Raw genomic sequence first — 26752 nt, forward strand, 5'->3', positions numbered from 1 at the left:
CAAGTACCCAGGTCTGCAGGGAATGGGATCTTTGGAGTCCTAATCCAGGCTCCAAGTGTTTATGGCTCCAGGCATCCATAGAAATGCACAGATGGAGCCATAAATATGCAAGTGTGTGTATATATATATTTTTATGTATGTATAGATATCTTATGTATGTATAGATATTTTTAGGTCAATATATAGACAATTTGATACATATCTGTGTATCTTTACATACACACACCTGTATATAAAGATCTATATTCTCCATGGAACTAAATGATCTTGAAGGTCCCTTCCAACCGTCACCGACCTACGGTTCTACACTTGCCTGTTGATGCTGCCTGGCTTGAGGGACAAAGCGAGGCCGGGCCCACCAAATCCCACCCCCCACACACAATTCCCTGCATCCCCCCAGATCCCACCACCAGCATCCCCAAGCATTTCAGCCCCACTTTTTTCACACAGCCCACACACACACACACACACACACCCCCCCCGGTCACCACGCGACGCCCATTTCACGTACAACCGTTTTTATTGTCTCCGAAAAGAACCCCAGAAACTCTTCCCCCCCCTCCTAAGGCAGCTGAGGGGGGCTTTGCCCCCTCCCACCCCCACCCTTGGGGGTTTTTTGGGGGGGGAAACAGTCTTTTTTTTGCTTCTTTCCCCCCCCTTACCCGAAGTCCCCGCGGAAGGGGCGGGAGGTGACCCCCTGTGCCTGCCACCGGCCCCGCAGGGTGCACAGGGACTTGCCCTCCAGGCTCTCCAGCTCTGGGAAGCCCAGCTGGTTCAGGATCTCATAGATCCCAGCCACTGCTGCCACCTGAAAGCAGAGGGAGAAAGGAGGTTGAATTCCCCAAACCTTCCCCCCCCCTTCCAGGAATGCGTTTGTCATCTCCCAGGGGAAGGATCCCAACATCCAAACCCACCACCCCTCTTAGTTCTCCTCCAGTTGACACGGTTCCCAAGGTTCTTCCTTGCTGCTGGATACAGTAATCCCAAGGTTTTTTGGTGGCTTTGGCACCAAAAGGGCTCCAACAGCACCTTGGGGTTGGCTAAAACCCTTGGGATGAGACCAGGAAGGGGCATGTTGGGGATGAAGGGATCCTTGGGTCCACAGCTTGGGTGTATCAACCCCACCACCATCTCCAGCAAACAGGGGGGCAGGATGTCAAGCCAGGCAGCTTTGAGGGGGCAGCAGCACTCAGGGTGCTCCACTGAAGATGCAACAGCATCTTGGGATGCAGCATTTCAAATCCAGGGTTTGGGATGCACCACTCAGGGTGCAGGAGTTGGGATGCACCATTCAAGATGCACCGTTTTGGGATGCTCCGTTCAAACCAGTCCCCCCCCTGCTCCCAGCACACACATCTCCCACTAAAAACCAGCTCAACCTGTTCCAGCGTCCCAAGGAGCTCTCCAGGGAGCTCTCTGGGAGAGAAGGAACCAGATTTGATGTCCCAACAACCATCCAAAGCTCACATAGACAATCAAAACAAGGTTCTGCTTCCCAGAGCCCTGCAAAGAGGAGGTGGAGTGAGGGGGTTTTTTTGGGGTGGCTCAGGGCAGGACAGGCCTCACCTCACGCATCCAGAGGCTGAAGGGCCTCTGCCAGGAGTCCTTCTTCTCCAGGTGCAGGTAGGAGTTGAAGAGGATCAGGTAGATGTAGCGCTCCAGGTACTGCAGGCTCCTCAGCTGCAGTGTCCACCTCTCCTTCTCATCCTTGCCTGACTTCCCCTGGAAGGAGGAACAATCAGATTGAAGTGGCACCTGCCTTGGGGAGAACATCCCAGTGGCATCCTCCAGGGTCACTGCTCCTCATCCCACGAGGGGAAGTTCTCATGATCTTCTGCTCCCCATCGCCGTGCAGACCTCAAAGATAAATGAGGGGCTGCTAAACGTGTGGTGGGAAAGTGCCCAGGAGCCAGGAACAGGTGCCCAGGAGCCAGGAATAAGGTGCCCAGGTACAAACCATACCCCAAACCACAAGTTCCTGGACTGCAAAGCATTTCCCAGGGGAAAAAAACAACACATCCCCTTCCAGCATCTCCTTCAGAGATCTCCACCAGCATCTCCACCAGAGAAGCCACCCAGCACCCTGCTCCAAGGCTGCTGGCCACCAAACCTCCTGTTATTGCATGATTATCTCTATTATTATAATCTACATTTTCTTATCAGAGCTGTTCTTTTAAGACCAGGTGAGCCCTGCAGTGATGCCCCTTCCAGGAATCCAGAAACAAACAGGGAATAAACAACCAACCAGCAGAAGAACCCAAATCCCACAGCCAAGCCCACCACGTGGACCATCCCAATGTCCAGCAGTTCCAGGCTCCAGCAGCAGCACCAACCTGCCCTCAGGTCCAACCCCACTCTCCTTCCTCCAGCTTCTGCTCCCTCTTTTTTTTTTACTAAAAAAAAAATGCTATTTTTTTGGTATGTGACCCTGTTTTTTCTCATTTTATTATATTAATCTATTTAATTTTTATGCTATGGTCCTCTTGTCATTTATTTATCCCATCACCCCTTCCCCTTCATCCCATCAACACTTTCTCCTCCATCCCACCATCCCTTCCCCTCCATCCCCTCATCCCGTTCTCCTCCATCCCCTCATCCCTTCCCCTCCATCCCACCACCCCTTCTCCTCCATCCCCTCACCCATTTCTCCTCCATCCCCTCATCCCTTCTCCTCCATCCCCTCATCCCTTCTCCTCCATCCCCTCATCCCTTCCCCTTCATCCCAGCATCCCTTCCCCTTCATCCCCTCACCCCTTCTCCTCCTCCATCCCCTCATCCCACCATCCCTTCTCCTCCTCCATCCCCTCACCCCTTCTCCTCCACCCCTTCCCCTTCTCCACCCCCTCACCCCTTCCCCTTCATCCCACCATCCCTTCCCCTTCATCCCACCATCCCTTTCTCCTTCATCCCACCATCCCTTTCTCCTCCATCCCCTCACCCTTTCCCCTTCATCCCATCACCCCTTCTCCTCCATCCCCTCATCCCTTCCCCTTCATCCCAGCATCCCTCCTCCTCCACCCTCTCATCCCTCCTCCTCCATCCCCTCAGCCTTTCCCCTTCATCCCATCCCCTTCAGCCCATCATCCCTTCCCTTCCATTCCACCATCCTTCTCGATCCCCTCACCCCTTCTCCTCCTCCATCCCCTCACCCCTTCTCCTCCTCCATCCCCTCACCCCTTCTCCTCCTCCATCCCCTCACCCCTTCTCCTCCTCCATCCCCTCACCCCTTCTCCTCCTCCATCCCCTCACCCCTTCTCCTCCTCCATCCCCTCACCCCTTCTCCTCCTCCATCCCCTCACCCCTTCTCCTCCTCCATCCCCTCACCCCTTCTCCTCCTCCATCCCCTCACCCCTTCTCCTCCTCCATCCCCTCACCCCTTCTCCTCCTCCATCCCCTCATCCCTTCTCCTCCTCCATCCCCTCACCCCTTCTCCTCCTCCATCCCCTCATCCCTTCTCCTCCTCCATCCCCTCACCCCTTCTCCTCCTCCATCCCCTCATCCCTTCTCCTCCTCCATCCCCTCATCCTTTCTCCTTCATCCCATTATTTTTCATGGATTTCTATTCTATTTTTTCCCCTCCCAATTAGGGGTGGGAATAACCTTTTCCCTTCCCTCCTGCTTCTCCTAACCCCTCCAAATCATCTCCTGGTAAGATCCACAGCAACATCCACCCCCCCCCCCCCACCACCACCACCCTCTTGCTCTAAACGCTAATTACAGCTTAATTAAAAGCCCATCAGGGTCATGCCCAGATGATAACATTCCCACTATTCCCTTCTTCAACTTGTCCATCTTTTAGGGAACACGAATCAAAATGAAAGTGTTTGCCACGTGGAACGGGTGAAAGGAGGGGGGGGAGAATAAAATAAAATGGAATTCCTTATTCCCAAAAGAATTCCCAGGAAAAAAAAAGTCCCTCCCAGGGGCTCACCCCCCAAAAAAATGCAGAGGAAGCCACAAAAAGAGGGATTTCTCCCCAGTCAGTGGTTCCCAGCCCTTCATTACCACCAGGGGTCCCAGCTGGGGACACACACGGGTCAGTCCCACCCGGGGTGGGGACAATTCCCGGGACCAAGATCCAGGCTTCCCATGGTCCCAGGAAATGGTTGCACGGCTGCAAAAACCGTGGAACACATCTTGAACCAACCAGCGTTTCCTCTCGCAGCAGCTGCCAAGAAATCCCTGCATCAAGCTGTGCGGGGGGATGGGTGGGTGGCTCTCCTGCCCTGGGAATGGGTGCTCCTCCTGCCCTGGGAATGGGAGCGAGGAGGAGCCTCCAGGGCTGGGAGGGAAGAGGATGGAGCAGCCCTGCCCTCTGCCGGCTGCACCGCAGCCATGGGCCGGGGGCTGGGATGCGGGATGGGCTGGGATCCGGTGGGATAATGGGCTGGCAGGATGCTGGGTGGGATGGTGAGGGATATGGGGTGGTAGGATGCTGGGTGGGATGTGGGGGATATGGGGTGGCAGGATGCTGGGTGGGATGTGGGGGATATGGGGTGGCAGGATGCTGGGTGGGATGTGGGGGATATGGGGTGGCAGGATGCTGGGTGGGATGCAGGAGGGTGGGGGACATGGTGTGGCAGGATGATGGGTAGGATGGTGAGGGATACAGTGGGATACAGGGTGGCAGGATGATGGGTGGGATGCAGGAGGGTGGGGGATACGGGGAGGAAGGATGATGGGTGGGATGCAGGAGAGCAAGGGATACAGTGGGATATAAGTTGGCAGGATGATGGGTGGGATGTGAGATGGTGAGGGATATGGGGAGGAAGGATGATGGGTGGGATGTGGGATGGTGTGGGATACAGGGAGGAAGGATGATGGCTGGGATGTGAGATGGTGTGGGATACAGGGAGGAAGGATGATGGGCGGGATGTGGGGGGTATGGGGTGGCAGGATGATGGGTGGAATGCAGGAGGGTGGGGGATATGGGGAGGAAGGATGATGGGTGGGATGGTGAGGGATATGGGGAGGAAGGATGATGGGTGGGATGTGGGGGATATGGGGTGGCAGGATGATGGGTGGGATGGTGAAGGATATGGGGAGGAAGGATGATGGGTGGGATATGGGGTGGCTGGATGATGGGTGGGATGGTGAGGGATATAGGGAGAAAGGATGATGGGTGGGATGCAGGATGATGGGGATACAGTGGGATATGGGGTGGCAGGATGATGGGTGGGATGGTGAGGGATATGGGGAGGAAGGATGATGGGTGGGATGGTGGGGGATACAGTGGGATACAGGGTGGCAGGATGCTGGGTGGGATGCAGAAGGGTGGGGGATATGGGGTGGCAGGATGATGGGTGGGATGTGAGGGATATTGGGTGGCAGGATTATGGGTGGGATGGTGAGGGATATGGGGAGGCAGGATGCTGGGTGGGATGCAGGAGGGCAAGGGATACAGTGGGATATGGGGTGGCAGGATGATGGGTGGGATGTGAGATGGTGTGGGATACAGGGAGGAAGGATGATGGGCGGGATGGTGGGGGATACACTGGGATACGGGGTGGCAGGATGATGGGTGGGATGCAGGAGGGATATGAGGAGGAAGGATGATGGGTGGGATGGTGAGGGATACAGGGAGGAAGGATGATGAGTGGGATGCAGGATGATGGGGGATACAGTGGGATATGGGGTGACAGGATGATGGGGGATACAGGATGGCAGGATGATGGGTGGGATGTGGGGGATATGGGGAGGAAGGATGATGGGTGGGATGGTGGGGGAATACAGGGAGGAAGGATGTTGGGTGGGATGCAGGAGGGTGGGGGATCCAGTGGGATACAGGGTGGCAGGATGCTGGGCGGGATGTAGGATGCTGGGCGGGATGTAGGATGGCACCAGACGGGTGGGATGTGGAATGATGTGGGATGCAGGATGGCAGGACACTGGGTGGGATGCAGGATGGCACTGGGCAGGTGGAAGGTGGGATGGCAGCAGATGGATGGGCTGGGGGGCTTGGGCTGGGGTGTAGGATGCTACCAGAGGGGGTGGGATGCAGGATGTGGGATGGCACCAGACGGGCAGGATGTTGGTGAGGATGCAGGACAACCCTGGGTGACCATGCCCAGTAGAGCCTGGGCACCTCTCTGGTGACGTGTCAGAGAGCTTCCTCCCAAGAACCCAGCCAGCTGGAGCAGCCCCCGAGCCCACCCTGCCCTCTCCAGAGGCAGGTGTCTCCCTGCTGAGGGGCAGGAGGTGCAGCTCACCTGCCGGAAGGTGCAGATGATGATCTCCCTCAGGTGATAGTGCATGGGGGTCATGGTCTCACTGACTGTGTCCAGGGCCATGTCCACTTCCTTCTTCATCCTGTGACCATCAGGCAGGAGCTGGACCACCTTCATCACCACCTGGAGCGTGGGTAGATGCAGCAAGGAGCTTCACCTCCTCACCTGGACCTGATCGCTACGTCCACGTCCAGGAGAGGACCACGTCCAGGACTCACCTCAAACTCCCCTTTGGTGTACTTGGCATCAGGAACACTCACAATCTCCTCCTCACTCATCTCAGGCATGCCCTGGGGTGGCCAGAAAGGACCAGGGCATTAGGGACTGCACCAAGAACTGAGGAGAACGTGCAGACCCCCCCCCCCCAACTCAACCCACCAGGACCTCAGTTGTCCTCCACCTCCCCTCTGCACGGGCAGAGAAGCCCGAAACTGAGCCCCCATCTGCCCTGAAAGGGGTGGAGGAGCCACATCCCTCCTGCCCTCAACCCTTCATCCTGGGGTGGGAGCTCTCAGGAACGGGGTCAAGACTCACCAGGGATGCACTTCTCCTGGAGCTCCAAACAGGCTCCAACAAACAGGTCCTCCAACCCTTCCCAGCCCACCCCGTGGGGGTCCCTGTGTGCTGCAGCACCCCCCCTTGCTCCAGCCCAGCCACCCCTGGGGAGAGCCCAGGACCCACGTTGAAGTGCCAGAGGGTGAGGACAGCAATGACCATGGCTGTGGTGGTCCTGCCCCGGCCACTGGAGCAGTTGAAGACAAAAGCTGCCTGCGAGTCCTCAGCCAGGGTGCTCTTCATCACCTCCAGCAACCGGTCAAAGTCCTGCCAGGAGCAGAGCCAAGGGTTTGTTGTGGTGGGGTTTCTTCTCAAATGGGTGCAGCCCACCTCTCTTCCCCCACCACAAGATCCCCCCCTCCTTGTCCAGCAGGCTAAATAAAATTCCCAGCTCCTCCAGCCCAAGAGCTTCTCCTCCATCACCAGCTGGATGAAGGCACACAAGGGCTCCATGTGGCATCTCCCAGGGGATCCCTCCCTACCCCAGCTGGCACCCTAACACCAAGCCTGAGCACACCACCCTAGTCCTGGGGCTGGTGGTGGCTCAGGAAGGAGGTGGTGGCACCAACCAACCCCCAGGTACCTGCTCCTTGGGAGAGCAGAAGTCAGGGATGGGGATGCGACGGTAGGTCAGCCCCTGGTAGGTGTTCTTCTGCTGGCTGAATATCTCCTGGGTGGTCAGGCAACTCTTGAACATCTTCATCTGCTTCTCTGCCTCCAGGTAGACCTCCAGCCACTTCTGGCACTTCAGCAGGTCACCCTTTAGGGTAGCTTCCAGCTTCTGTAGGGGATGGAGACACTCTCACCATCAGAGCTGCTCCTCTTCAGTTTTTCCAGGGTTATCATCAGCTCTTCGAGATGCAGCCCAATGTCCCTCTCAACCACCCCACACCAGGTCCCAGCCACTCCTTCTGCCCAGAACCACAGTCCCCACCACACTTGCATCACCTCCCACACCACTCTGGGCATCTCCTCCACATGACCACGCTGCAGCCCAGCTCCTCTGCTGCCCATCTCCTCTGGAAACCCCCCCCACTTGGGACCATCCCTTCCCAGCCTGGCTTTCCAGGGCGAGGGACCAGCAAAGCTGGTGGAACATCATCCCCAAGAGGGGCTGCTGCTGGGAGAGGGGATGGGCAGGAGCTCACCTCCAGCTGCTGGGGCGAGGTGGTGGGCACAGGGATCAGCTCCTCCAGGTGCCCAGGTTCCCTCAGGGTGTAGATCTGCTCGTTCCCTTCCAGGACCACTTCCTCCCGGAGGTTGATCCAGGCGATGCGGGCGTGTTTCCTCTTGGCGTCCGTCAGGTACCTCAGGACGCTCCCCAGGGTCTTCAGGGAGGAAAAAGTGGGGGGGTCAAAAGGGTGAAAGGAGGTCTGGAGGCCACCCTGCCCCACCCCCTCGGAGCTGGTGCCCCTCACCTTGGAGCTGGGCTGTGCTGTCCCATAGACGGGCATCTTGGGCACCCGTCGGAAGTTGGCCACGCTCATCTCCTTGGCCGTGCTCAGCACATCAGGGCAGAAGAAGTCATCTGCCACCTGCAGAGGAGCAGAACCCTGGGCGAGGGGTGTCCCACCACCCCCAGCACTGGCAGCTGCCCCTTTCCCACCCCGGGAGGGGGGGGCTTTGCAGAGAAAAGGGGGTTCTCCCAGCACGTCGTAACCTCTGGAGGAGAAGCTTCCAAACCCACCAGCAGGTTGGGGTTGAAAGCCACGTTTCCAGGGTGGGAGGTGGTCTTCTGCAGAGCCAAAGGAGCAGCAAGCCACCAGCAGTTCTGGCCTCCTTCATCCCACCAAGGAAGGTGAAGCTGCTGCTAGGCTACCAGCTTAGACCCACATAACGGGGTGCTCCAGCATCCCAGTATCTGAGGTCTCCAGGACTGGACACATCTATGGGCACAGGGGGTCTCTGGCCACACGCCCATGCTTGTCAAGGATTACAGCAGGACACAGACCTGTAGACCTCAACATGGACCTGGGGACCACAGCACAGTGCTGGAGACCCCAAGATAGAATGGAGACCTCAACTGGGATCTGGAGACCCCAACATGGACCTAAGACCACAAAGATGGACCTGGAGACCCCAAGATGGACCTGGAGACCCCAAAGATGGACCTGGAGACCCCAAAGATGGACCTGGAGACCCCAAGATGGACCTAAAACCCCAAAGATGGACCTGGAGACCCCAAGATGGACCTGGAGACCCCAAGATGGACCTAAAACCCCAAAGATGGACCTGGAGACCCCAAGATGGACCTGGAGACCCCAAGATGGACCTGGAGACCCCAAGATGGACCTGGAGACCCCAAGACTCGTGACAAGGACCCATCTCTTGAGGGTTCCCTTTGCCGAACCTCTTTCAGGGTGAGCACCCCATGAAGACGCCAATCCCAGAGGATGAGGAGGAGCCACCAGCCCCATCACCTGGGTGGCAGGATGGTTCCTCACCAGCACCCGTGTCCCCTTGGTGAGGATCTCTCCGGTGAGGGTGAGCTCCGAGGAGTTCATCTCCGCCTGCAGCCGGTAAAGCTCCGGGTGCCGACACATCCACCTGCTGAAGCTGAGGGCAAAGCCCAGGGGGTACTGCCGGGGTGGGGGGGGGTGGGGGGAATGTCCCATCAGCCTGGGCACCCCCTGCCCAGGCACAACCCATCATCCCACCCCCCCAAAAAAATAAAGCCACCCTACGTTTGCTTGAGAACCTCCCAGGTGGACGTCCCTTCCCTCCCACCGCGACCAAAGAAAGAGCCAAAAAAAACCCAAACAACAACAAAAAGGGAGGGGGAGGGGGGGAATGTTGGTTTTGGGGTGTTTGGGTTTTTTTTTTTGGGGGGGTGGTGGTGTCGGTGGGTGGGTTGGGTTCTTTACCTGCTCGTGAAGGTAGTAGTTGAAGGCAATCAAGTAGAAGTAGCGTTGGAGGCTCTGCAAAGTCCTCTGGAGGAAATACTCCTTGGTGCTGCTGCCCTGAAAGCAGAGGCAGGTGGGACCCCGATGAGATGTTTGGGTGAGGGTGGGAAAAACCCCAACAAAACCCCCACCTGGAACAGGTTTTTTTTTTGGATGTTCTTCTTCTTTTGTCAAGGAAAGATTCCGAGTTTTCCGTATTGACGTCGATTTGCGTTGCAGCTCGAACCAAACCTTCCCCTCTGGGCCAAGGACACACCAGGAGAGGTTCCATGTGGACCAAGTGGGAGGGTGTTGCTATCCCAGAGGGATACACTGTCCAGATGCTTAATGGGTGGCTGGACTCAAGGGGGTTGGTTAAATGCAAGGTCCTGCCCCAACCCAAGCCACCTGAGATGCTCAAGCAGCTTCATCCCTGGGGGGAGAGATCCCAGAGATGCCACCTAAAACCACAAAGATGGACCTGGAGACCCAAACATTGACCTAAGACCCCAAATATTGACCTAAGACCCCAAAGATGGACCTGGAGAACCCAAAGATGGACCTGGAGAACCCAAAGATGGACCTGGAGACCCAAACATTGACTTAAAACCTCAAAGATGGAACGGGAGACTTCAACACAGACCTAAAACCTGGAGACCCCAAAGATGGACCACCTCACAGGTGGGATGCAGGGAGCCTGCTGGAGATATCCCCACCCATCCCCATGTTCTGTGAAACACAAGGGATGCCCAGGGACCTCTTGGAGACCTCCTACCTGTCTTCAGAGCCCAGCAGGACCCCCAGGAGCTGCCCTGGGGTCAGCAACTCAAGTGGGGTGGCAAGACCCCAAAACAAAGGGTGACACTAAACGAACTTAAGAGCAAGATGAGCTTATTCATTAGAGACAGAAGCCATGTGCCCTGGAACATTCTCCAACCCCAAGTGTCTCCTCCTCCCCTTCATCCCCAGGAGCACCCTGATGCCTGTGGAGATGCCTTCAAGTCCTCATCTTCACTACTACCCTCCAATCCCAAGTGTCTCCTCCTCCCCTTCATCCCCAGAAGCAGCCTGATGCCTGTGGAGATGCCTTCAAGTCCTCATCTTCCTCATTACCCAAAGCAGGTAGGAAAACCCCATCAGATGGACGGGCTCCCACCTGAGGTTCATCTCTTGATTTTCCCATTTCTCAGGAGGCTTTGGATGGAAAGCAGGATGACCCCCCTGAGGTTGCACCTACCCCTGCCATCCCTACCACTCGAGTTGACCACTTCAACCTCCACTTTCCCCCACCCCAAAAAACACCAACAAAAACAGGGCAGAAACCCCCAGGCCAGTGCAAAAATCATTCCCACCTGGTTCTTCATCCAACATCAAGCCCCTCTTCCTCATCCCTCCTCATCCCTCTCCACCAATTCCAGCCCTTTTTCCTGGCCCATCTCCATTGTTTCAACCTTCTCTTGCTCTGTGCAGACCTTCCAATAAACAATCCCTGGGGACAATTTACAGCAACCCCCCCCCCAACACCCCCTCTCGGGTCACTCATTCCCTCGGGATCAAGGATGACACAAGGGGAAAAAGATTCCAGGCAGCAGGAAAACCCCCTGCCCCGTGTCCAAGCTCCCCTCCCTCCCATTACAGCAGAAAACCTCAACCTTCACATCAGAGGCACCAAATGTACCCAAATCCACCCTAAAAAAGGGTGGAAATTTGGGATTTTCCACTCAAATTGCCCCAAAGTGGCAGGAAATGTTCCCTCCCCACTCAAGAATTTTCCTGGTGTTTTCCTGCTCCAGGTTATTTTTTTGGGGGATGGCTTTTACAGCTGGTTCAGGGTGTCCATGGGGAAAGTGTTCTCCAAAAAAAAACAAACAGCTGGGATCAGGGAAGAGTTTCCATCTGAGCATCATCCATCCATCCCCATCCATCCATCCCCATCCCATCTGTCCATCCATCCCTATCCCCATCCCATCCATCCCCATCCCCATCCATCCCCATCCCTCTCATCCCCATCCCTCTCATCCCCATCCCTCTCATCCCCATCCATCCATCCCATCCCCATCCATCCATCTTATCCTTCCCCATCCATCCCCATCCCCATCCATCCCCATCCCCATCCATCCCCATCCCCATCCATCCCCATCCCCATCCCATCTGTCCATCCATCCCCATCCCCATCCCATCCATCCCCATCCCATCCCCATCCCCATCCATCCCCATCCCCATCCATCCCCATCCCCATCCCTCTCATCCCCATCCCTCTCATCCCCATCCCTCTCATCCCCATCCCTCTCATCCCCATCCCTCTCATCCCCATCCCTCTCATCCCCATCCATCCCATCCATCTCATCCCCATCCATCCATCCCATCCATCCATCCCATCCCCATCCATCCATCCTATCCTTCCCCATCCACCTCATCCCCATCCCCATCCACCTCATCCCCATCCACCCATCCTATCCTTCCCCATCCACCTCATCCCCATCCCATCCCTCCATCCCTCCTTCCCATCCACCCATCCTACCCACCCCATCCATCCCCGGGCAAGAAGCCCCCTCCACAAGTCAGGCAGGGAAGCCCTTGATTTTCCAGCATGGAAAAACATCTCAATGGCTTTTTCAAAAAACCCTTCATCTACAGGTGGGAAAACTTGACCTTGAGGGACCAAACCTGTGGGAAAACCTGTAAGCAAGGATCCCTCCCAGATCCTGAGGACCTTTACTAGGATGTTATGGATTCTCCAGTTTTAGAGCTGATGGGACCAGGATATGGGGTATTATTTGGCGTCCCCTCAAATCCCAACCTGCTCTTAACTCATTTTTGGGAGAACCAAAAGCAAGCTCCACAACCTTCCAGGTTTCAGGTCCCTGGGAAATTTCCAGCTCACGGGAAGCTTCAGATTCCCAGAATTCACGTTCTCCATCAGGGAGAAGTTACCCTCAATAAATGAGCCCAGGGCAGGTGGCTCACAGCCCAAGTGGGCTTCTGATTGACCAACCTGGATCTGATAGTCCTCCCCAATCCCTTCCAGCTTCTTCTTGTCCTCGTAGATGGCTTCTTTCATGTCGTGCATCTCCGAGCAGGAGGCGATGGCACCATCCACCTTGCCCAGGAGCAAGCAGAAAAGCCCAGGGTGAGGAGGAACAACCTCTTTCCACACCCCACCCCACCACCCCCCCCCCGCCAGGGGTCTTGCTGACACACCCCCCCATCCCCTTTACCTCCTCAACGATCTGCTGGCCTTTGGGGACCATCTCGATGAAGGTCTGGATGACCCGAAGCCTGTCCCTGGGGGAGGTTTTTGGCAGGTGGGGGAGGCTGGTGGGGGAGAAGAGGGGACATCAAACCAACCCTGGGGGGGGGTATGGACATCCCCCCTCACCCCAGCCCTGGATGGTGGGTGGGCTTGCTCCCACTTACTCAGGCTTCTGGGAGGCTCCTCGGTGGTGGTGGTGATGGTGGTGGTGGAGAAGGAGGGTCCCCATGGCCATGGCCAGGTTGGTCCTGCCCACACCAGTCTGGCAGCCAAAGAGCAGGGCTGGAGGGGGTCTGCTGGGGTCCCGCAGCAACAGGCTGGGGCTCTCCTAGGAGGGAGGGACAGAGGGATGGGGGCCCACGGGGACATCCAGAAGAACCAGCTGGGCTGGCCCTGCCCAGGCACGGAGAGGTGGGCAGCACCTCCTCTTTGCTCAGGGGATGGCACCACACAAGGGGCCACCTGTCCCCTATGTCCCCCTGCCCTCCTTGGCTGGCCTGTCCAACCCACCAGAGATGACCCCACCAGAGATGACCCCACCAGAGATGACCCCAAGTCCTGCAGATGAAAGCTCCCAGGACAGAACTCAGACCGAACCCAGATCCCTTCTCCCAAACCCCTTTAGGGAAGAGGTGCAGGGGTGCTGGGAGGTGGAGACAGATGGGCACCTCCAGCCAGGGAGGGGTAGGGACAAGCAGCTGGACAACATGGACTTCTCTACCCCAACCACAGGCACCCTCTGACTGGCAGCATCAAGCCAAAAGCAGGAGAAGATGCTCCCAGGGGGTCCCCGCTCCTCGAGGCGACGAACCCCAACCCAAGCTGGCCCCGTGGCCCGGGTGCTTCTGCTCAGCTCACCCTGAGGAACTGGATGAACGCATCAAACTGCTCCTCCAAAGGGGCTCCCTCGGCGGGCAGGGGCAGCCGGTGGTACCTGGTGAGGACAGGGTGATGGAGGGAAGGCTTGGTCCTCCTCACCCCGCGGCGGAGGACACGTGGCTTAGGAGGGGACGAAGAGGAAAGGCAGCCCGGCTGCGAGGAGGAGCAGGGTGAAGAGGAGGAGGAGGAGGAGGAGGAGGAAGGGCATCACCTGTAGGAGGGCAGGAGGAAGATGGGCCTGCAGTAGACCTCCTCCATCACCTGGATGTCCTCCTCGCTCTGCACCCGCACGGCGTGGGGCTCGTCCCGCAGCCGCTCGAGGTCGTTGTAGACGTAGTAGACGCTGTCGCTCAGCTGGGCGAAGTCGTAGATCTGGGGGGGGGGGGCGGGAGGGGAGAGATGGGGACCACCCTCGACACCTGCTGGGTGCCCACCCAGCTCCCCGACAAGCCCTGTGGAGCTGGGGACGCACAGGCAGGTGGGGACCCCCCCCGTGTCACCGCACCTCCTTACGGATGGCCAGCTCCAGCCTCTCCGCCCGCAGCCCCTGCTGCAGGTTCTCGTGCAGGTTCTCCTTGCCCCGGGGGGTGTAGGACACAAAGTCCCCCTCCACCCTCAGGAAGACCACGGGCTCCTCGCGGACGCAGAAGAAGACACACTCCTGCGAAGGAAGGAAGGAAGGGAGAGGTTGCCCAGGAGCTCCCCTACCCCTTTGTCCTCCCGCCTTGATCCTCCCAAACCCGACCAACCAACCTTGTGGCCCTCTCTCTGGAGCTTCTGCAGGAGCAGCTGGAAGCCGTTGAGGCTGGGTTGTCCCATCCCAAACACGGGGTAACCTCCTTTGGCCTGTCGGAAGTTGGGAGCCCCGCAGCTGCTGGTGGTGTTCAAGACATCCAGCTTGCCATACACATCCCTGACCAGGAAATATTTCCCCTGTGAAAACCAGGTGGGCCAGGGAGAAGACGGGGAGGAGTAAGCGGGGGGGCTCGGGAGCCAAGTAGGTTCCTCTTGGAGGTCTCGAAAATCAGCCACCCACCTGCACCAGGTAGTGTTCCAGGGTGGCCTCAGAAATACGTCCCACCGTGTAGTTGGCCTTCAGCAGGTCATCATGGATCTGGAATTCCTCCCTGCAGTTGTACCTGAAGGGGGGGGAAAACAACCCCCAGAAAAGGTCAGAAGGTGGAGGAGAAACAGAGAGAGGGTCCGGAGCCCCGTGGGTTGCCCAGGACGTACGTGATGACCACGGGTGCCACTTTGTTGGTGATGATGGACTTGGCCTTGCTGTTGTGGAGCCCCAAGGTCTGGAAGGAGTGGATGCTGAGGGAATGCTGGTCTTCCATGGCTCCTGGTGCCCCAGTCTCCGGGGAGGACGCCGAGAGTCCCTGCTGCGCCGCGCTGGCCGTCGTACCCATCATCCGCAGGCGGCTGCGGGACAGCCAGGGGTGAGGGAGGAGGAGGAGGAATTCTTCCCCATCTGCTTCCCCACCAGCTGTCGAGAACCAGTTTGGGAACCACCATCAAGCCAGTCCCTTCCCCTGCAGCTCCTACAAAGGGGTTTTTTCCCTCCTCCCTGCCTGGTCCCTCCCTCCGGAGGGATCCAAACCTTGAAGAAGCCTTGAAGAAGAAACCAAGAAGGGCAAAACATGGGATCTGACACAACCGACCCCGAAAAGAAAAGCATCATGATCTGCTGAGCCAGCAGATGGCATCCCAGATGGCATCCAAAGGGTTTTTTGCCTCCTCCCTGCCTGGTCCCTCCCTCCGGAGGGATCCAAACCTTGAAGCAGCCTTGAAGAAGAAACCAAGAAGGGCAAAACGTGGGATCTGACACAACCGACCCCGAAAAGAAAGTCACCCTGATCTGCTGAGCCAGCAGATGGCATCCCAGAGGGACCCAGCAGCACAACCTCAGCCCCTGCTGCCCCAGGTCTCCAGGGTCCCTCCCCAGGTAGAAAACCAGGGAATAAATGCCAGGAAGGTCATTAGGAAGGTAGGTGCAGGTGTAGAGGACGATCCCCGGGAAGGTGGGGTCATGAAGTGCCCACGTGTTTCTTTTGAGGCCTCAGCAGGAAGAAAAGTGCCCCTCTCCCCAGCAAGGAATCATCCCACCATGCCAAGGAACCCCCCTGACTGCACCAGAGAAGCCTGGAAGCAGAGGGACAAGGCTCCCCCAGCTGTTAATGAGCTGCAGCTCCTTAATAAGCAAAGCAGAAAAGCTGCTTTTGAAGCAGGTGGTGATTCCCATAGCAGAGGTTTGGTCACCCCCCCCCCAGGTAGGTGGGGGACCCCAAAAGAAGACACACAACTCCCCATCTCCCATCCACAGGGATGGGGCTTCAAGAAGGATCTGGAGGTGCTGGAGCAGGTGCAGAGGAGACAATGAGGCTGGTGAAGGGACCAGAGGGAAAGTCTTATAGGGATGGGCTGAGGGAGCTGGGGTTGTTTGGCCTGGAGAAGAGAAGGCTCAGGGGGGACCTTCTCACTCTCTTCAACCACCTGAAGGGAGGTTTAGTCAAGTAGGGGCTGGGCTCTTTCTCCAGGCAACCAGCAACAAGACAAGAGGGCTTGGCCTGAAGCTGCTCCAGGGGAGGTTTAGGTTGGATATCAGGAAGCACTTCCTCAGAATGGACTCCCCAGGGAAGTGGTGGAGGCACCATCCCTGGAGGTCTTCAAGGAAAGGCTGGAGGTGGCACTTGGTGCCCTGGTCTGGCTGATGTGGTGGTGTTGGTCATGGACTGGATGCTCTTCAAGGTCTTTTCCAGCCTTGGGGATTGTGTGGAGCTCATCCCTGGTTAAAAAGCAGGAAGCTGGCAGCAGCCAGGAGCACCCTGCCACATTCCAGGACAAAGCTCCAACTGCCTGCACCAGCCAGGGCCAGATCCTGGGAACCAAACGAGAGGTGGCAAAGGGGGTCAAGGGAAAAACAAAAAAAAAAAGAAAGAAGCCACAAACCCTGGGAATAAAATGCATTTAAAAAGCTGGAAAGCCAACCAAAAAAAAACCCCAATCTCTGTCCACCCCTTCCCCTCATCCAAGCTGCTGGGTGAATATCCCTGGCAGCATCCCAAGGGAGACAGGACCTGCTTGGCAATGATGGAAAAATCCAAATTCCAACCCCCCCACCCCCCACAAACACCACCCCCCCCCCCCCCTCCTTTTTTCTTGTTGGCTCCTGCTTCTTTGGGAGCTGCAAAGGATCAGGCCCCTTGCTGCAATTCCAGGGAATGCTGTGCCCCCCAGCAGCTGCAAATGCTTTCCAGGGAGGTGGGGGGGTGGGGGGGGGGAAAGAAAAGCCTCTGGAAAATGTGCTATTTTGAGCCAGTGCAGCTGCTTGGGTTTTTTTTTTTTCCCCTCCTCCCCATCTTCTCTCCCTGCTCCACAGCAAACTTGTTGCTCCAGCAGGAATTTTCTGCCCCATTAGGTTTCTTTTCCATCAAAGAAGAGCAGGAGAAGGGGGGGGGGGGAGGAACCAAACCACCACCGAAACAAACACCAAGAACAACTCAGGCCCCTTTCTCCTAAGGATCCTCACACTTTGCTTTCACATCAACTGTTGTGCCAAAAGGAAAGTGAAAAAATAATCATGAATAGATCTAGATATGGGGGGAGTTGGGGTGTTTCAACCTCCAAATCCCTCTGGTTTTGCTCCAGGGATGGAGACTCCCCCCTAAATTTGCAGCTCCTCTTGTTTCCTTCACCCTCAAATCCCCCTGGGCTGTTTTCTTGTCTTTTTCTTGCCCCCACAAACCCCAGTGAGAAGGAAGAGACATCCAAAGAGGTCGGGGGGCAGATTTGGAAATGGGTCACAGGATCATAAATCACAAATCATAGGATCCTAGGGGTTAGAAGGGACCTGGAAAGATCACCCAGCCCAACCCCCCTGCCAGAGCAGGGGCACCCAGAGCACATCACACAGGAACGTGTCCAGGGGGGTTTGAATGTCTCCAGAGAAGGAGACTCCACAGCCTCTCTGGGCAGCCTGTCCCAGGGCTCTGTCACCCTCACAGGAAAGAAGTTCTTCCTGATATTCACATGGAACCTCCTCTGCTCCAGTTTGCACCCACTGCCCCTTGTCCTGTCCCTGGACATCCCTGAACAAAGCCTGGCTCTGTCCTCCTGACACTTCGTTCCGACCACCAAAGGAACGGAGAGAGGAAATCCCAGCTCAGCTTCTTTCCCCTCCCCAGGCTGGGCAAGCAAAAGGAACCATCTACAAAGTACCCCAAGTCCCCAAAAGGGGCACTTCAAAAACCCCAAGGAGAGGGAAGTGCTGGTGTTCACCCTTCCAGGAGCAGCTAAGGACCGGTGTCGCTGCATCCCGTGGGATTTTTACCCCCTCCTGGAGCCCAACCTGCAAGCTGGGGTGCAGAAGGGGATGGGTGGGGGGAAGAAAAACCTAACCCAGCCCACCAAAAAAAGGTCTGGATTAGCCTCAACATCAGGTTTTCCTCCCCCTCTTCCCCAGAGTTGAAATCCCATCGCCCAGCAGGGAATTGCACCTCAGCGACCAGCAAGGAATGACAAGCAGCTTCCTCATCTGCTGTGGACTTTTTTTTTGAGAAGCCCAACATCTCAGCCTGTTGCGTGACAATCTGAGGGATTCTGAGGAGGAGAAAAAGCAACGAAAAGCCCCAAGCTGGTGGAGCTCTCCAGGAAGAGATCCAGGTGGATTCGACGACGGCATCTGCCGCCAGCCGGGACGAGGGGGCTTTGAACATCCCTCTCCTCGCAGCACCACTTGTTTAGGGGGTTCCTTCCTAGGAAAAAAAAAGGGGTGCAGAGCTCCCCACCCTCACCTCCTGCCTGCAACCTCCTCCCCAGGGCACGGGAACAAAGTCCCCACGTACTCACCCCACCAGCTCCTCCAGCACTGGGAACATGACCTGTCAGGGACCTAAACGCCCAACCCGAGAGGAAACTCGAGAGGAATCCCGAGTGGGGCTGGGTGAACAAAGAGCCCCTTTCTCCTCCCCTGGCCTCCAAAAGGACCACCACCCTGCAAGGGGACATCCCACCCCAACAAACCCTCCCCTGTTCCTTTCTCCAGGTGCTTTGCCTAAATGCAAAGCTCCGGCGGGTTAATTATTCCTAAGGAGGGGGCAGAGCCCAGGGGTGTGCAAGGGAGAGGTGGTTCCCTTCCCAACCCTCTCCCAACCCCACCAACCCCAGGCTGGAAGGGAGAGGTGGTTCCCTTCCCAACCCTCTCCCAGTCCCACCAACCCCAGGCTGGAAGGGAGAGCTGGTTCCCTTCCCAACCCTCTCCCAGCCCCACCAAGCCCAGGCTGGAAGGGAGAGCTGGTTCCCTTCCCAACCCTCTCCCAGCCCCACCAACCCCAGGCTGGATGGAGAACACCACGATGCTACTGGAAGATCCCAGAACAAAAACACCCAACAAACCATCCCACAACCTTCTCCCACATCCGTCACGACCACCAACAGTTCTCAGCCTCCCTCACCTCGACCTGCTCCTTTCCCACATGGCTCCACACGGGGGGTTCTTCCCCTGCCCCAGGAACTTGGCCAGGACTCCAAGCTGGAGCAAACAATGGACTAGAGCTTGGAGGGGGGGGGGGGTGGCTGGGCTGCAGCTGCAGGATGCATCTGCCCCGTCAGGAGGAAGCCTGCACTTGCCCAACCACCTCCTTGTCAGCAGGAAATCCATCCAATCCATCTCCCTCCCTGCATCTCCAGCTTCTTCTGGAGGTTTCTTTATTTTTTTTTGGGGGGTGGGGGGTGTTTCCTTTTGCCTTTAAACCCCCCCCCAACCCTGCCAAGCCACGTGGGCAAGGGGCAGCACCCTCCTCATCGCACCCAAATCCCCACCCTGGCAAAAAAAAAAACCACAAATAAGTCCCAGCATCTTTTCCCCCACCGGGAAAATTGGGAACACCAGGAGTGGTTGAGCTGAGCAAGGAGGCAGGAAACAAGGGCAGCAGGAAACGCCCCCCCCCCCAGGGGGGGCATCACCGGATCCCGGAGGAAGCTTTGGAGCAGACCCCACCCCCATTCCCTGCCCCTGCTCTTTGCCCTGCTTTTTAAAAACACAAAACAACTCCCCCCCCAAAAAAAAAACCAACCAAAAAACCCAACATAAAAGCGTGAAAAGGGCAGGACAGCAGCAAAACCCTCTCCTGGTGCAACCTGGGGCTGGTCCCAGAGTGGAGGCTGCATGAGAAGAGGAGCTCCTGGTGTGCCAGGTGATGTGGGATGGAAGCAGCTTGGCTGGTGAAAAACAAAAACCAACCAAAAAAAACAAGACAAAACACCCCCCCAAAAAAAAACCCATGAGGAAGCAGAAAGGAAAGGTGAGGAACCACATCTCTTAAGGCCTGGTTTCTGTGCTGCAGGGCAAGGTGAGGAAGCAACACCACCCGAAATGGGTTCAGGCAACCCAAAAGTGCTTTGGAAGGGGGAGGAGAAGACCACCTGAGGAGCACAGAGCTCTGGTGTGACAGGCCTTGCCCATTTGATGGTGATGGGGTTTTATTGATTTGGTTTTCCAAGCAGCAGCAGCAAGTGCCTTCCATTCTCACAGAGTCACTGAACGTCAGGGGTTGGAAGGGACCTCTGGAGATCATCGAGTCCTGCTGGAGCAGGACTGCAAAAATTGGGGCAGATCCCTCAGAAATTCATCCAGGCAGGTCTGGAAAGTCTCCAGAGAAGGAGACTCCACAGCCTCTCTGGGCAGCCTGTCCCAGGGCTCTGTCACCCTCCCAGGAAAGAAGTTCTTCCTCACCTTGAGGTGGAACTTCCTGGGCTGGAGTTTGAATCCATTGCCCCTCGTCCTGTCCCAGTGACAAGAGCTTGTCCCTGCCTTCTTGGTGAAGGCTCTCCTGGGAGAGCCAGAGCCCACGGCCAAAATCCTCACTAAATAAGCAGCATTCCCTAGAAAGTCCAAAGGTCTTTCCCAACCAGGCTGAGGTGGGTGCTGCTGACCCCCCTCACGCCCTGTGCTCCACCACCAGCAGCTGCCAAAGGGGAGGGGGGGAAAAGCACCAAGGGGGTGATGATGTCTTCCCCCAGATCCCAGTGGGAACACCAGAATAACATGGAGTCCTTCCCCCACACACCTTTTTCTGGCAGGAAACCCCACGTCACATCCATGTCCTTCACCTGACCCACCCACCTTGAAGCTACTGATGTTTCAAAAGTCCTGCCCCAAGGCAGGGAAAGCTGTGCAGGGTGGGGAGGAGGGAGGTGAAGCCAGCAGCTGGACATGTGGCTCCAGAAAAAGCAGCTGTGGCTCCACATCCCACCACGGGGTGGGGAGGGTGCTGGGACCTGCTGGGAGATACTGGGAGCAGTGATCCTGCCTGCTGCCAGACCTGCCCCACAGGGAGTTCATGGCATGGCTTGGGTTGGAGGGGACATCACAGATCATCTAATCCCAACCCCCTGCATGGGCAGGGACACCTCCCACCAGCCCAGGTTGCTCCAAGCCCCATCCAACCTGCCCTTCAACACTGCCAGGGATGGGGCAGCCACAGCTTCCCTGGGCAGCCTGTTCCAGTGTCTCACCACCCTCACAGGGAAGGATTTCTTCCTTATGTCCAACCTAAATCTCCCCTCATCCAGTTTTGATCCATCCCCCCTTGTCCTCTCCCTCCCTGCCCTTGTCCCAAGCCCCTCCCCAGCTTTCCTGGAGCCCCTTCAGGCACTGGAAGGTGCTCTAAGGTCTCCCTGGAGCCTTCTCTTCTCCAGGCTGAACACCCCAACTCTCCCAGCCTGGCTCCACAGCAGAGCTGCTCCAGCCCTTGGATCATCTCCGTGGCCTCCTCTGGACTCTCCCCAGGAGCTCCATCTCCTTCCTATGCCAGGGACTCCAGAATGGGACACTCCTCCAGGTGGGGGGGTCTCACGAGAGCCACAGCATCAAACCCTCCTTGCTCAGCCAAGCCCAGGTGATGCACGGGAGGAGTGAAGCCCAGAAAAAGGTCTCAGCAGCAGGGGCCGTGGCTTTTTGTTTTTGGCTGAGCAACAGGTCCCACCTGCACCAGCAGCCCAGGGGCAGGACGAGCAGCCACCACACACACCCTCTCCCCTCCCCAAAATAGGGAAAACCCATTCTGAAAGACCCCCCCACCACCACCACCAGACCAATCCCTGGGCTGCTCCTTCACCCTGCCCGGGCCAGGCAGGAGATGCTGGCTGAAGTGAGGAGCTTTTCTCTCTCTCTCTGCAAAGAGGAACAAAGCCCTAATTTGCAAGCCCTGCCGGTTGGAAGGCTGCGAGCACGCCTGCTGGGGACTTGCCTTTCAGCAGCTCCGAGAAGAGAGGGGGGGGGGGGAAACCCCAAACACAACAAAAAACCAGCCAGGATGGAGATAAAGGCCGGGGACATCTCCACAGGGACACTCCTACACCTAAACCCTCCCTGCCAAACTTTTCCCCCAACAGGGTTTTGGGGATGGTGAGGGCAGCAGGAAAGGAGGGAGGGGAGGGGGGGGTTCCCCAAAAGCTGTGGACCCCAGGGTGGGAGCAGCATCCCAAGGCGGGTTCCTCCGGGTGGCTCAGCTCCACGAGGAGCATTTCGGGCAGGCCAGGGCTGTGATTTTGGTGCTATTCATAGCAAAACCACCAGCTTCTCCCCTCCCGGCCAGGGAAGGCTGGAGGGAGCATGTGGGAACAGTTCCCTTGGCTCTCGTGGGGGGGGTGGGGGCCCCTCTTTTCCAAGGCTTTGCAGCCCACACCTCCAAGCCAAGCCAAGCAGCACCTGATGTTCAACCAGCACCCACCATCTCAGCCTGGCTGGCTTGGCTGCCTCCCCCACCCACCCCTTTTCTCTTCTATATCCCCCCCCTTTCCCACTCTCTGAAACAAAAATCCCAAGGGTTTTGGGTCGTGGGGGGGGTGGGTTTGTGTGTGGTTTTGGTGGGGGTTTGTTGGGTTTTTTTTTTGCTCCCACCACAGAGACCTGCCTGGTTATTTTTAGGTTCCCTTGTCGTTCGTGCAGAGACATCATCATCATCATCATCACTTCCTGCCTTCCAGGAAGGAAATGTCCCACCACCTCTGCCTGCCTGCCCCTTCCTCGGGCCCATGTGTGTCCCAACCCCCCCAAAACCTGCCCCTTCAACCCCCCAGCCCAGGCGGGGAGGGGGTTGGGTGAAGGAGCAGGAGGCAGCTCAGGGGATGTCAGGAATGCCAGGGTGGGGAGAAGAGGTCCAGGCACTAACGCCCACAGCACCTCAGCAAGGCACCGGGGGAGGGAAAGGGTGGAGGAAAAGGGGCCGGAAAAGTCCAGCAGCCGTAGGAAACCACAGCCTGGCTGCAGCTCCTGGGAAGTTTTCAACCCCTGAGAGCTACAGAAAGTGGGGCAGGAGCTCAGCAGGCAGCCTGTCCTCCTTAGGACATCACCCTCTGCCTCCCCAGCCCTAAGGTGGGAGAACCCACCGAGCTCCTCCGACCTTGATACCCCGCGTGTTTCCCCGCCCGTGGGAAACCCACGGGGCTGAGCCCACCCCCCCCCCCCCCCCAGCTTTCCTGCTCCTCCCGTGCCAGCCGCAGAGCCAAAAACCCAGCCCAGGATGCTCCTGGAGCAGGGAGAAGGGGCTGCGGTTACAGCTGCTCCTCTTCCTCCTCCATCTGCATCCTCCAGCCAGCCCACAACCCACCCCTTCTGCTCCCCAGGTGGGCTTTTTTGGGGTGGCTGGGGGGGATGTAAAACCCCCCCAGCCATAAATTCACTCTGGGGCACCCCAGCACCAGCAGACAACCTTGCTGGGCTCCCTGCCCGGCGGGGCTGGATTCCCAGCCGGAGGGAAAGGAAAAACCAACACCAAAACACCTCCTCTTCTTGTTGTTGTGTTTTTAAATAGGAAACGGGGCCGAAAAGGCAGGAGAGCCCTGGGAGGATGTGGTGGGGGGGGTGCTGGGCCTCGCAACGACTTCCCCGTGGCTTTTCTAGGGGTCTGGAGGACAGGGTGGGTTGAGGAGAAACCTCAAACGTGAGGTTTGGGCACCTCGTGTCCCACCTCCTCCTGGGGGGGGGGGGGTTTGGGGGGGTTGGGAATCCGCTGGGGGGATGAAAAGCGTCCCCTCAGCCAACCCCTTCCCCAAGCTGGGAAATGAATCCCACCCCCCCAACCAGCACCACCACCAGCACCACCACCACACCCTTCCTCAAACTGGGAAAGGAGCTTTCCCGGGCCGGGAAGGGACCAACCGGTCCCGGGGAGGGATGCCCGGTCCCGGGAAGGGGGATGCCCGGTCCTGGGGGGAGTCAATGCCCGGTCCCCGGGATGGGGGGAGAGGTTCTCGGTCACCAGAGGGGGTGGGAAGGGGAGGAAGGGATGCCCGGTACCCGGGGGGGGCGGGGGGGTGAGGATGCCCGGAGCGGGAGGTGGGGGAAAGGGGGTCCCGGGAGGAAGGGAGGAAGAAGGAAGGAAGGGGAAGGGGTTGGCTGGAGGGGGGATTCGGGTACCTGCGGTGGCTCCGGGCTCAGCTCCGGCTCCGGGCGGGTGGGACCGTCGGAAGCTCCATGGCGGGGGGGGGGGGATGGGGGGGAAGCGGGGTTGAGCCCCGCGGCCGCCCCGACCGCCCGAGCCTCGGCGGGGGAAGGGAGGAGGAGGAGGAGGAGGAGGAGGAGGAGGAGGAGGAGGAGGGGCAGCGCTACCGCTCGGCCCCCACGGCCGCCCCAACCACCGCCCAGCACCGCCCCCCCGGCCCCGGGACATCCCCCCGGCCCCGGGACATCCCCCCGGCTCGGTACATCCCCCCCCCACAGCACAGCCCCCCCGGGGACACCCCAGCATCCTTCCCCTGCCCCCCCCCCCCGCAGCACCCAGCCCCCCTCAGACACCCCGTGGCACAGAGCAGCCCCCAGACCCTCGGGGAACACCCCCCCCAGCAGACGGCAACTCCCAGACACAGCCCCCCCCCATCCCCTCGGGACACCCTGGAACAAAGGACCCCCCCCCCGACACAGCACCCATCCCCTTGGGGACCCCCCCCAGCACACTCTCCTCGTCCTCCACCACAGCCCCCATCCCCTGGGGACCCCAGCACACAGCACCCATCCCTTTGGGGATCCCCCCAGGACACAGCACCCTCCAGACACAGCACCCCCTCTTAGGGACCCCCCCTCCCCCCAGCACAGCACCCATCCTCTTGCCCCCCCCCCCCCCCCCCCCCCCAGCACACAGCAACCCCCAGACACAGCACCCATCCCCTTGGGGACCCCCAGACACAGCACCCATCCCTTTGGGGATCCCCCCAGGACACAGCACCCCCTCTTAGGGACCCCCAGCCCAGCACCCATCCTCTTGGGGACCCCCAGACACAGCACCCATCCCCTTGGGGATCCCCCCAGGACACAGCACCCCCTCTTAGGGACCCCCAGTCACAGCACCCATCCTCTTGGGGACCCCTAGCCCAGCACCCGTCCCCTTGGGGACACCCCCAGCTCACAGCACCCCCCAGCCACACCATTCCTTCACGTCCCCTCCTGGTGTCAACCCCCTGGGACAGAGAGGGGACCAGCAGGTGCCACCAGCCCCAGGCAGGCCGAGCAGGACAGCAGCAGCTTGAGGAGCAGGGAGGAACCACCTGCACCTCCAAGAGCCACAAAACCCCTTTTCCTCCCCAGAAGTGGGAGAGGAGGCAGGGATGTGGTGGGGACACACACACACAGGGTGAGGGTGGTTGCTGAAGCTGCTGTGAAATGGCAGCTGGGAGCCCCTCTGTGTCCTGCCAAGGGGGAACTGCTCCCCAAACCTCCTTGCTGGATCCACAGCATCCTTCCCTCAGACCCAAACACAGCCTGGCCTAAGAGCAAGCCATCCCCAGAGCCTCCACCTTTGGCCTTCCCACCTTGCAGGAGGCTCTCAGGTGGTGGAGGAGAGGGGATGTAGACCTGGAGGCCACCTCCCAAACATCAAGGTGGCTCCAGGCCTCCAAGTCTCAGAGCCATCCCTCCTTGCTTGGGCCACTCAAGGGGAAATGAGGCTGCTGCCCACCCCAGCACCTCCAGGCACCCTTGCTGGGTCCTCTCCCAGGTCCTCCATCAAGACCTGATCCTCTTCTGCTGGTTTCCATCAACAGCATGGAGGAAATCAGCCAGGTGACTTCAGGCTCTCCTCATTCCCAACAAGAGTTCTGCTTTTCCTGCTGCTGCAGGAAGTGCTGTTTGCACCAATCCATAAAAAACCCAGCTCCTTCAGCTCCTCCCTGCTTCCTCCACGGCAGCTGAGATGACCTCTGAGCCCTCCAAGAAGGGCCTTGTGGAGGAGAACCCCGTGGAGGAGAACCCCATCTAGGAGGACATCAGTTAAGGAGACCTCATGTGGGAGGAGCTCACGTAGAAGGACCCCAGTTAGGAGACCCCCCCCACCTAGGGAAATCCCACCTTGGGAGGACCCCATCTAGGGGGAAACCACCTAAGAGAACCCCAATCAGGGAAACCTCATGTAGGAGGACCCCAGTTAGGAGAACCCCACCTAGGAGAAGCCCATCTAGGAGGACCCTTACCTAGAGGAACCCTCTCTAGGAGGACCCCATCTAGGAGAAGCCCTTCTAGGGGAAGCCTCTCTAGGAGGACCCCATCTAGGAGAAGCCCTTCTCAGGGAACCCTCTCTAGGAGAACCCCATCTAGGAGAAGCCCATCCAGGAGGTCCCCAACCCCACAAACCCCCTGCCACTCCAGCTCAGCAGCCATCCTCACACCCAGCCCCAGCCCTGGGAAGCACCAGCAAATCCAGCTTCCTAGGACATGGAGAAGCTGCAGGGGGAAAGGGGCAAAGCAGCAGGACCACGTTCCCCAGGGCTGGGCAGGAGAGCCAGGAATGTAAACGGAGCCCGGAGACGCTCCGAAAATGGTCACGACTGGGGAGCAGGGCTGGAAAGTTTGTTCTTCAGGATCCTAGATACTAGCCAGGCCTTCAGCTCTGCAGGAATGAGAGTCAGTTACAGAATCCCAGACTGGCTTGGGTTGGAAGGGGCCTTAAACACCATCTAGA

At 58.2% G+C, this 26752-nt stretch overlaps 1 protein-coding gene across 1 annotated transcript; it reads right to left on the minus strand.

Annotated features, from left to right (window-relative positions):
* Positions 1-532: 532 nt before the first annotated feature.
* Positions 533-24293, minus strand: PALD1 (phosphatase domain containing paladin 1). The gene is made up of 20 exons (XM_051618049.1): positions 24220-24293; positions 15030-15221; positions 14833-14935; positions 14550-14729; positions 14302-14457; positions 14008-14168; positions 13776-13851; positions 13082-13245; positions 12883-12979; positions 12660-12764; positions 9647-9742; positions 9227-9361; positions 8201-8317; positions 7931-8110; positions 7366-7563; positions 6909-7049; positions 6446-6517; positions 6210-6350; positions 1567-1722; positions 533-808 (listed from the first exon to the last, which is right to left on the minus strand). The coding sequence occupies exons 2-20, from the start codon at positions 15209-15211 to the stop codon at positions 659-661; spliced, it is 2610 nt and encodes an 869-aa protein (XP_051474009.1). The 5' UTR covers positions 15212-15221; positions 24220-24293; the 3' UTR covers positions 533-658.
* Between the last annotated feature and the right edge of the window lie 2459 nt (positions 24294-26752).

Source organism: Apus apus, chromosome 4 (genome assembly GCF_020740795.1).
Source record: "Apus apus isolate bApuApu2 chromosome 4, bApuApu2.pri.cur, whole genome shotgun sequence".
Lineage (NCBI taxonomy): Eukaryota > Metazoa > Chordata > Aves > Apodiformes > Apodidae > Apus > Apus apus.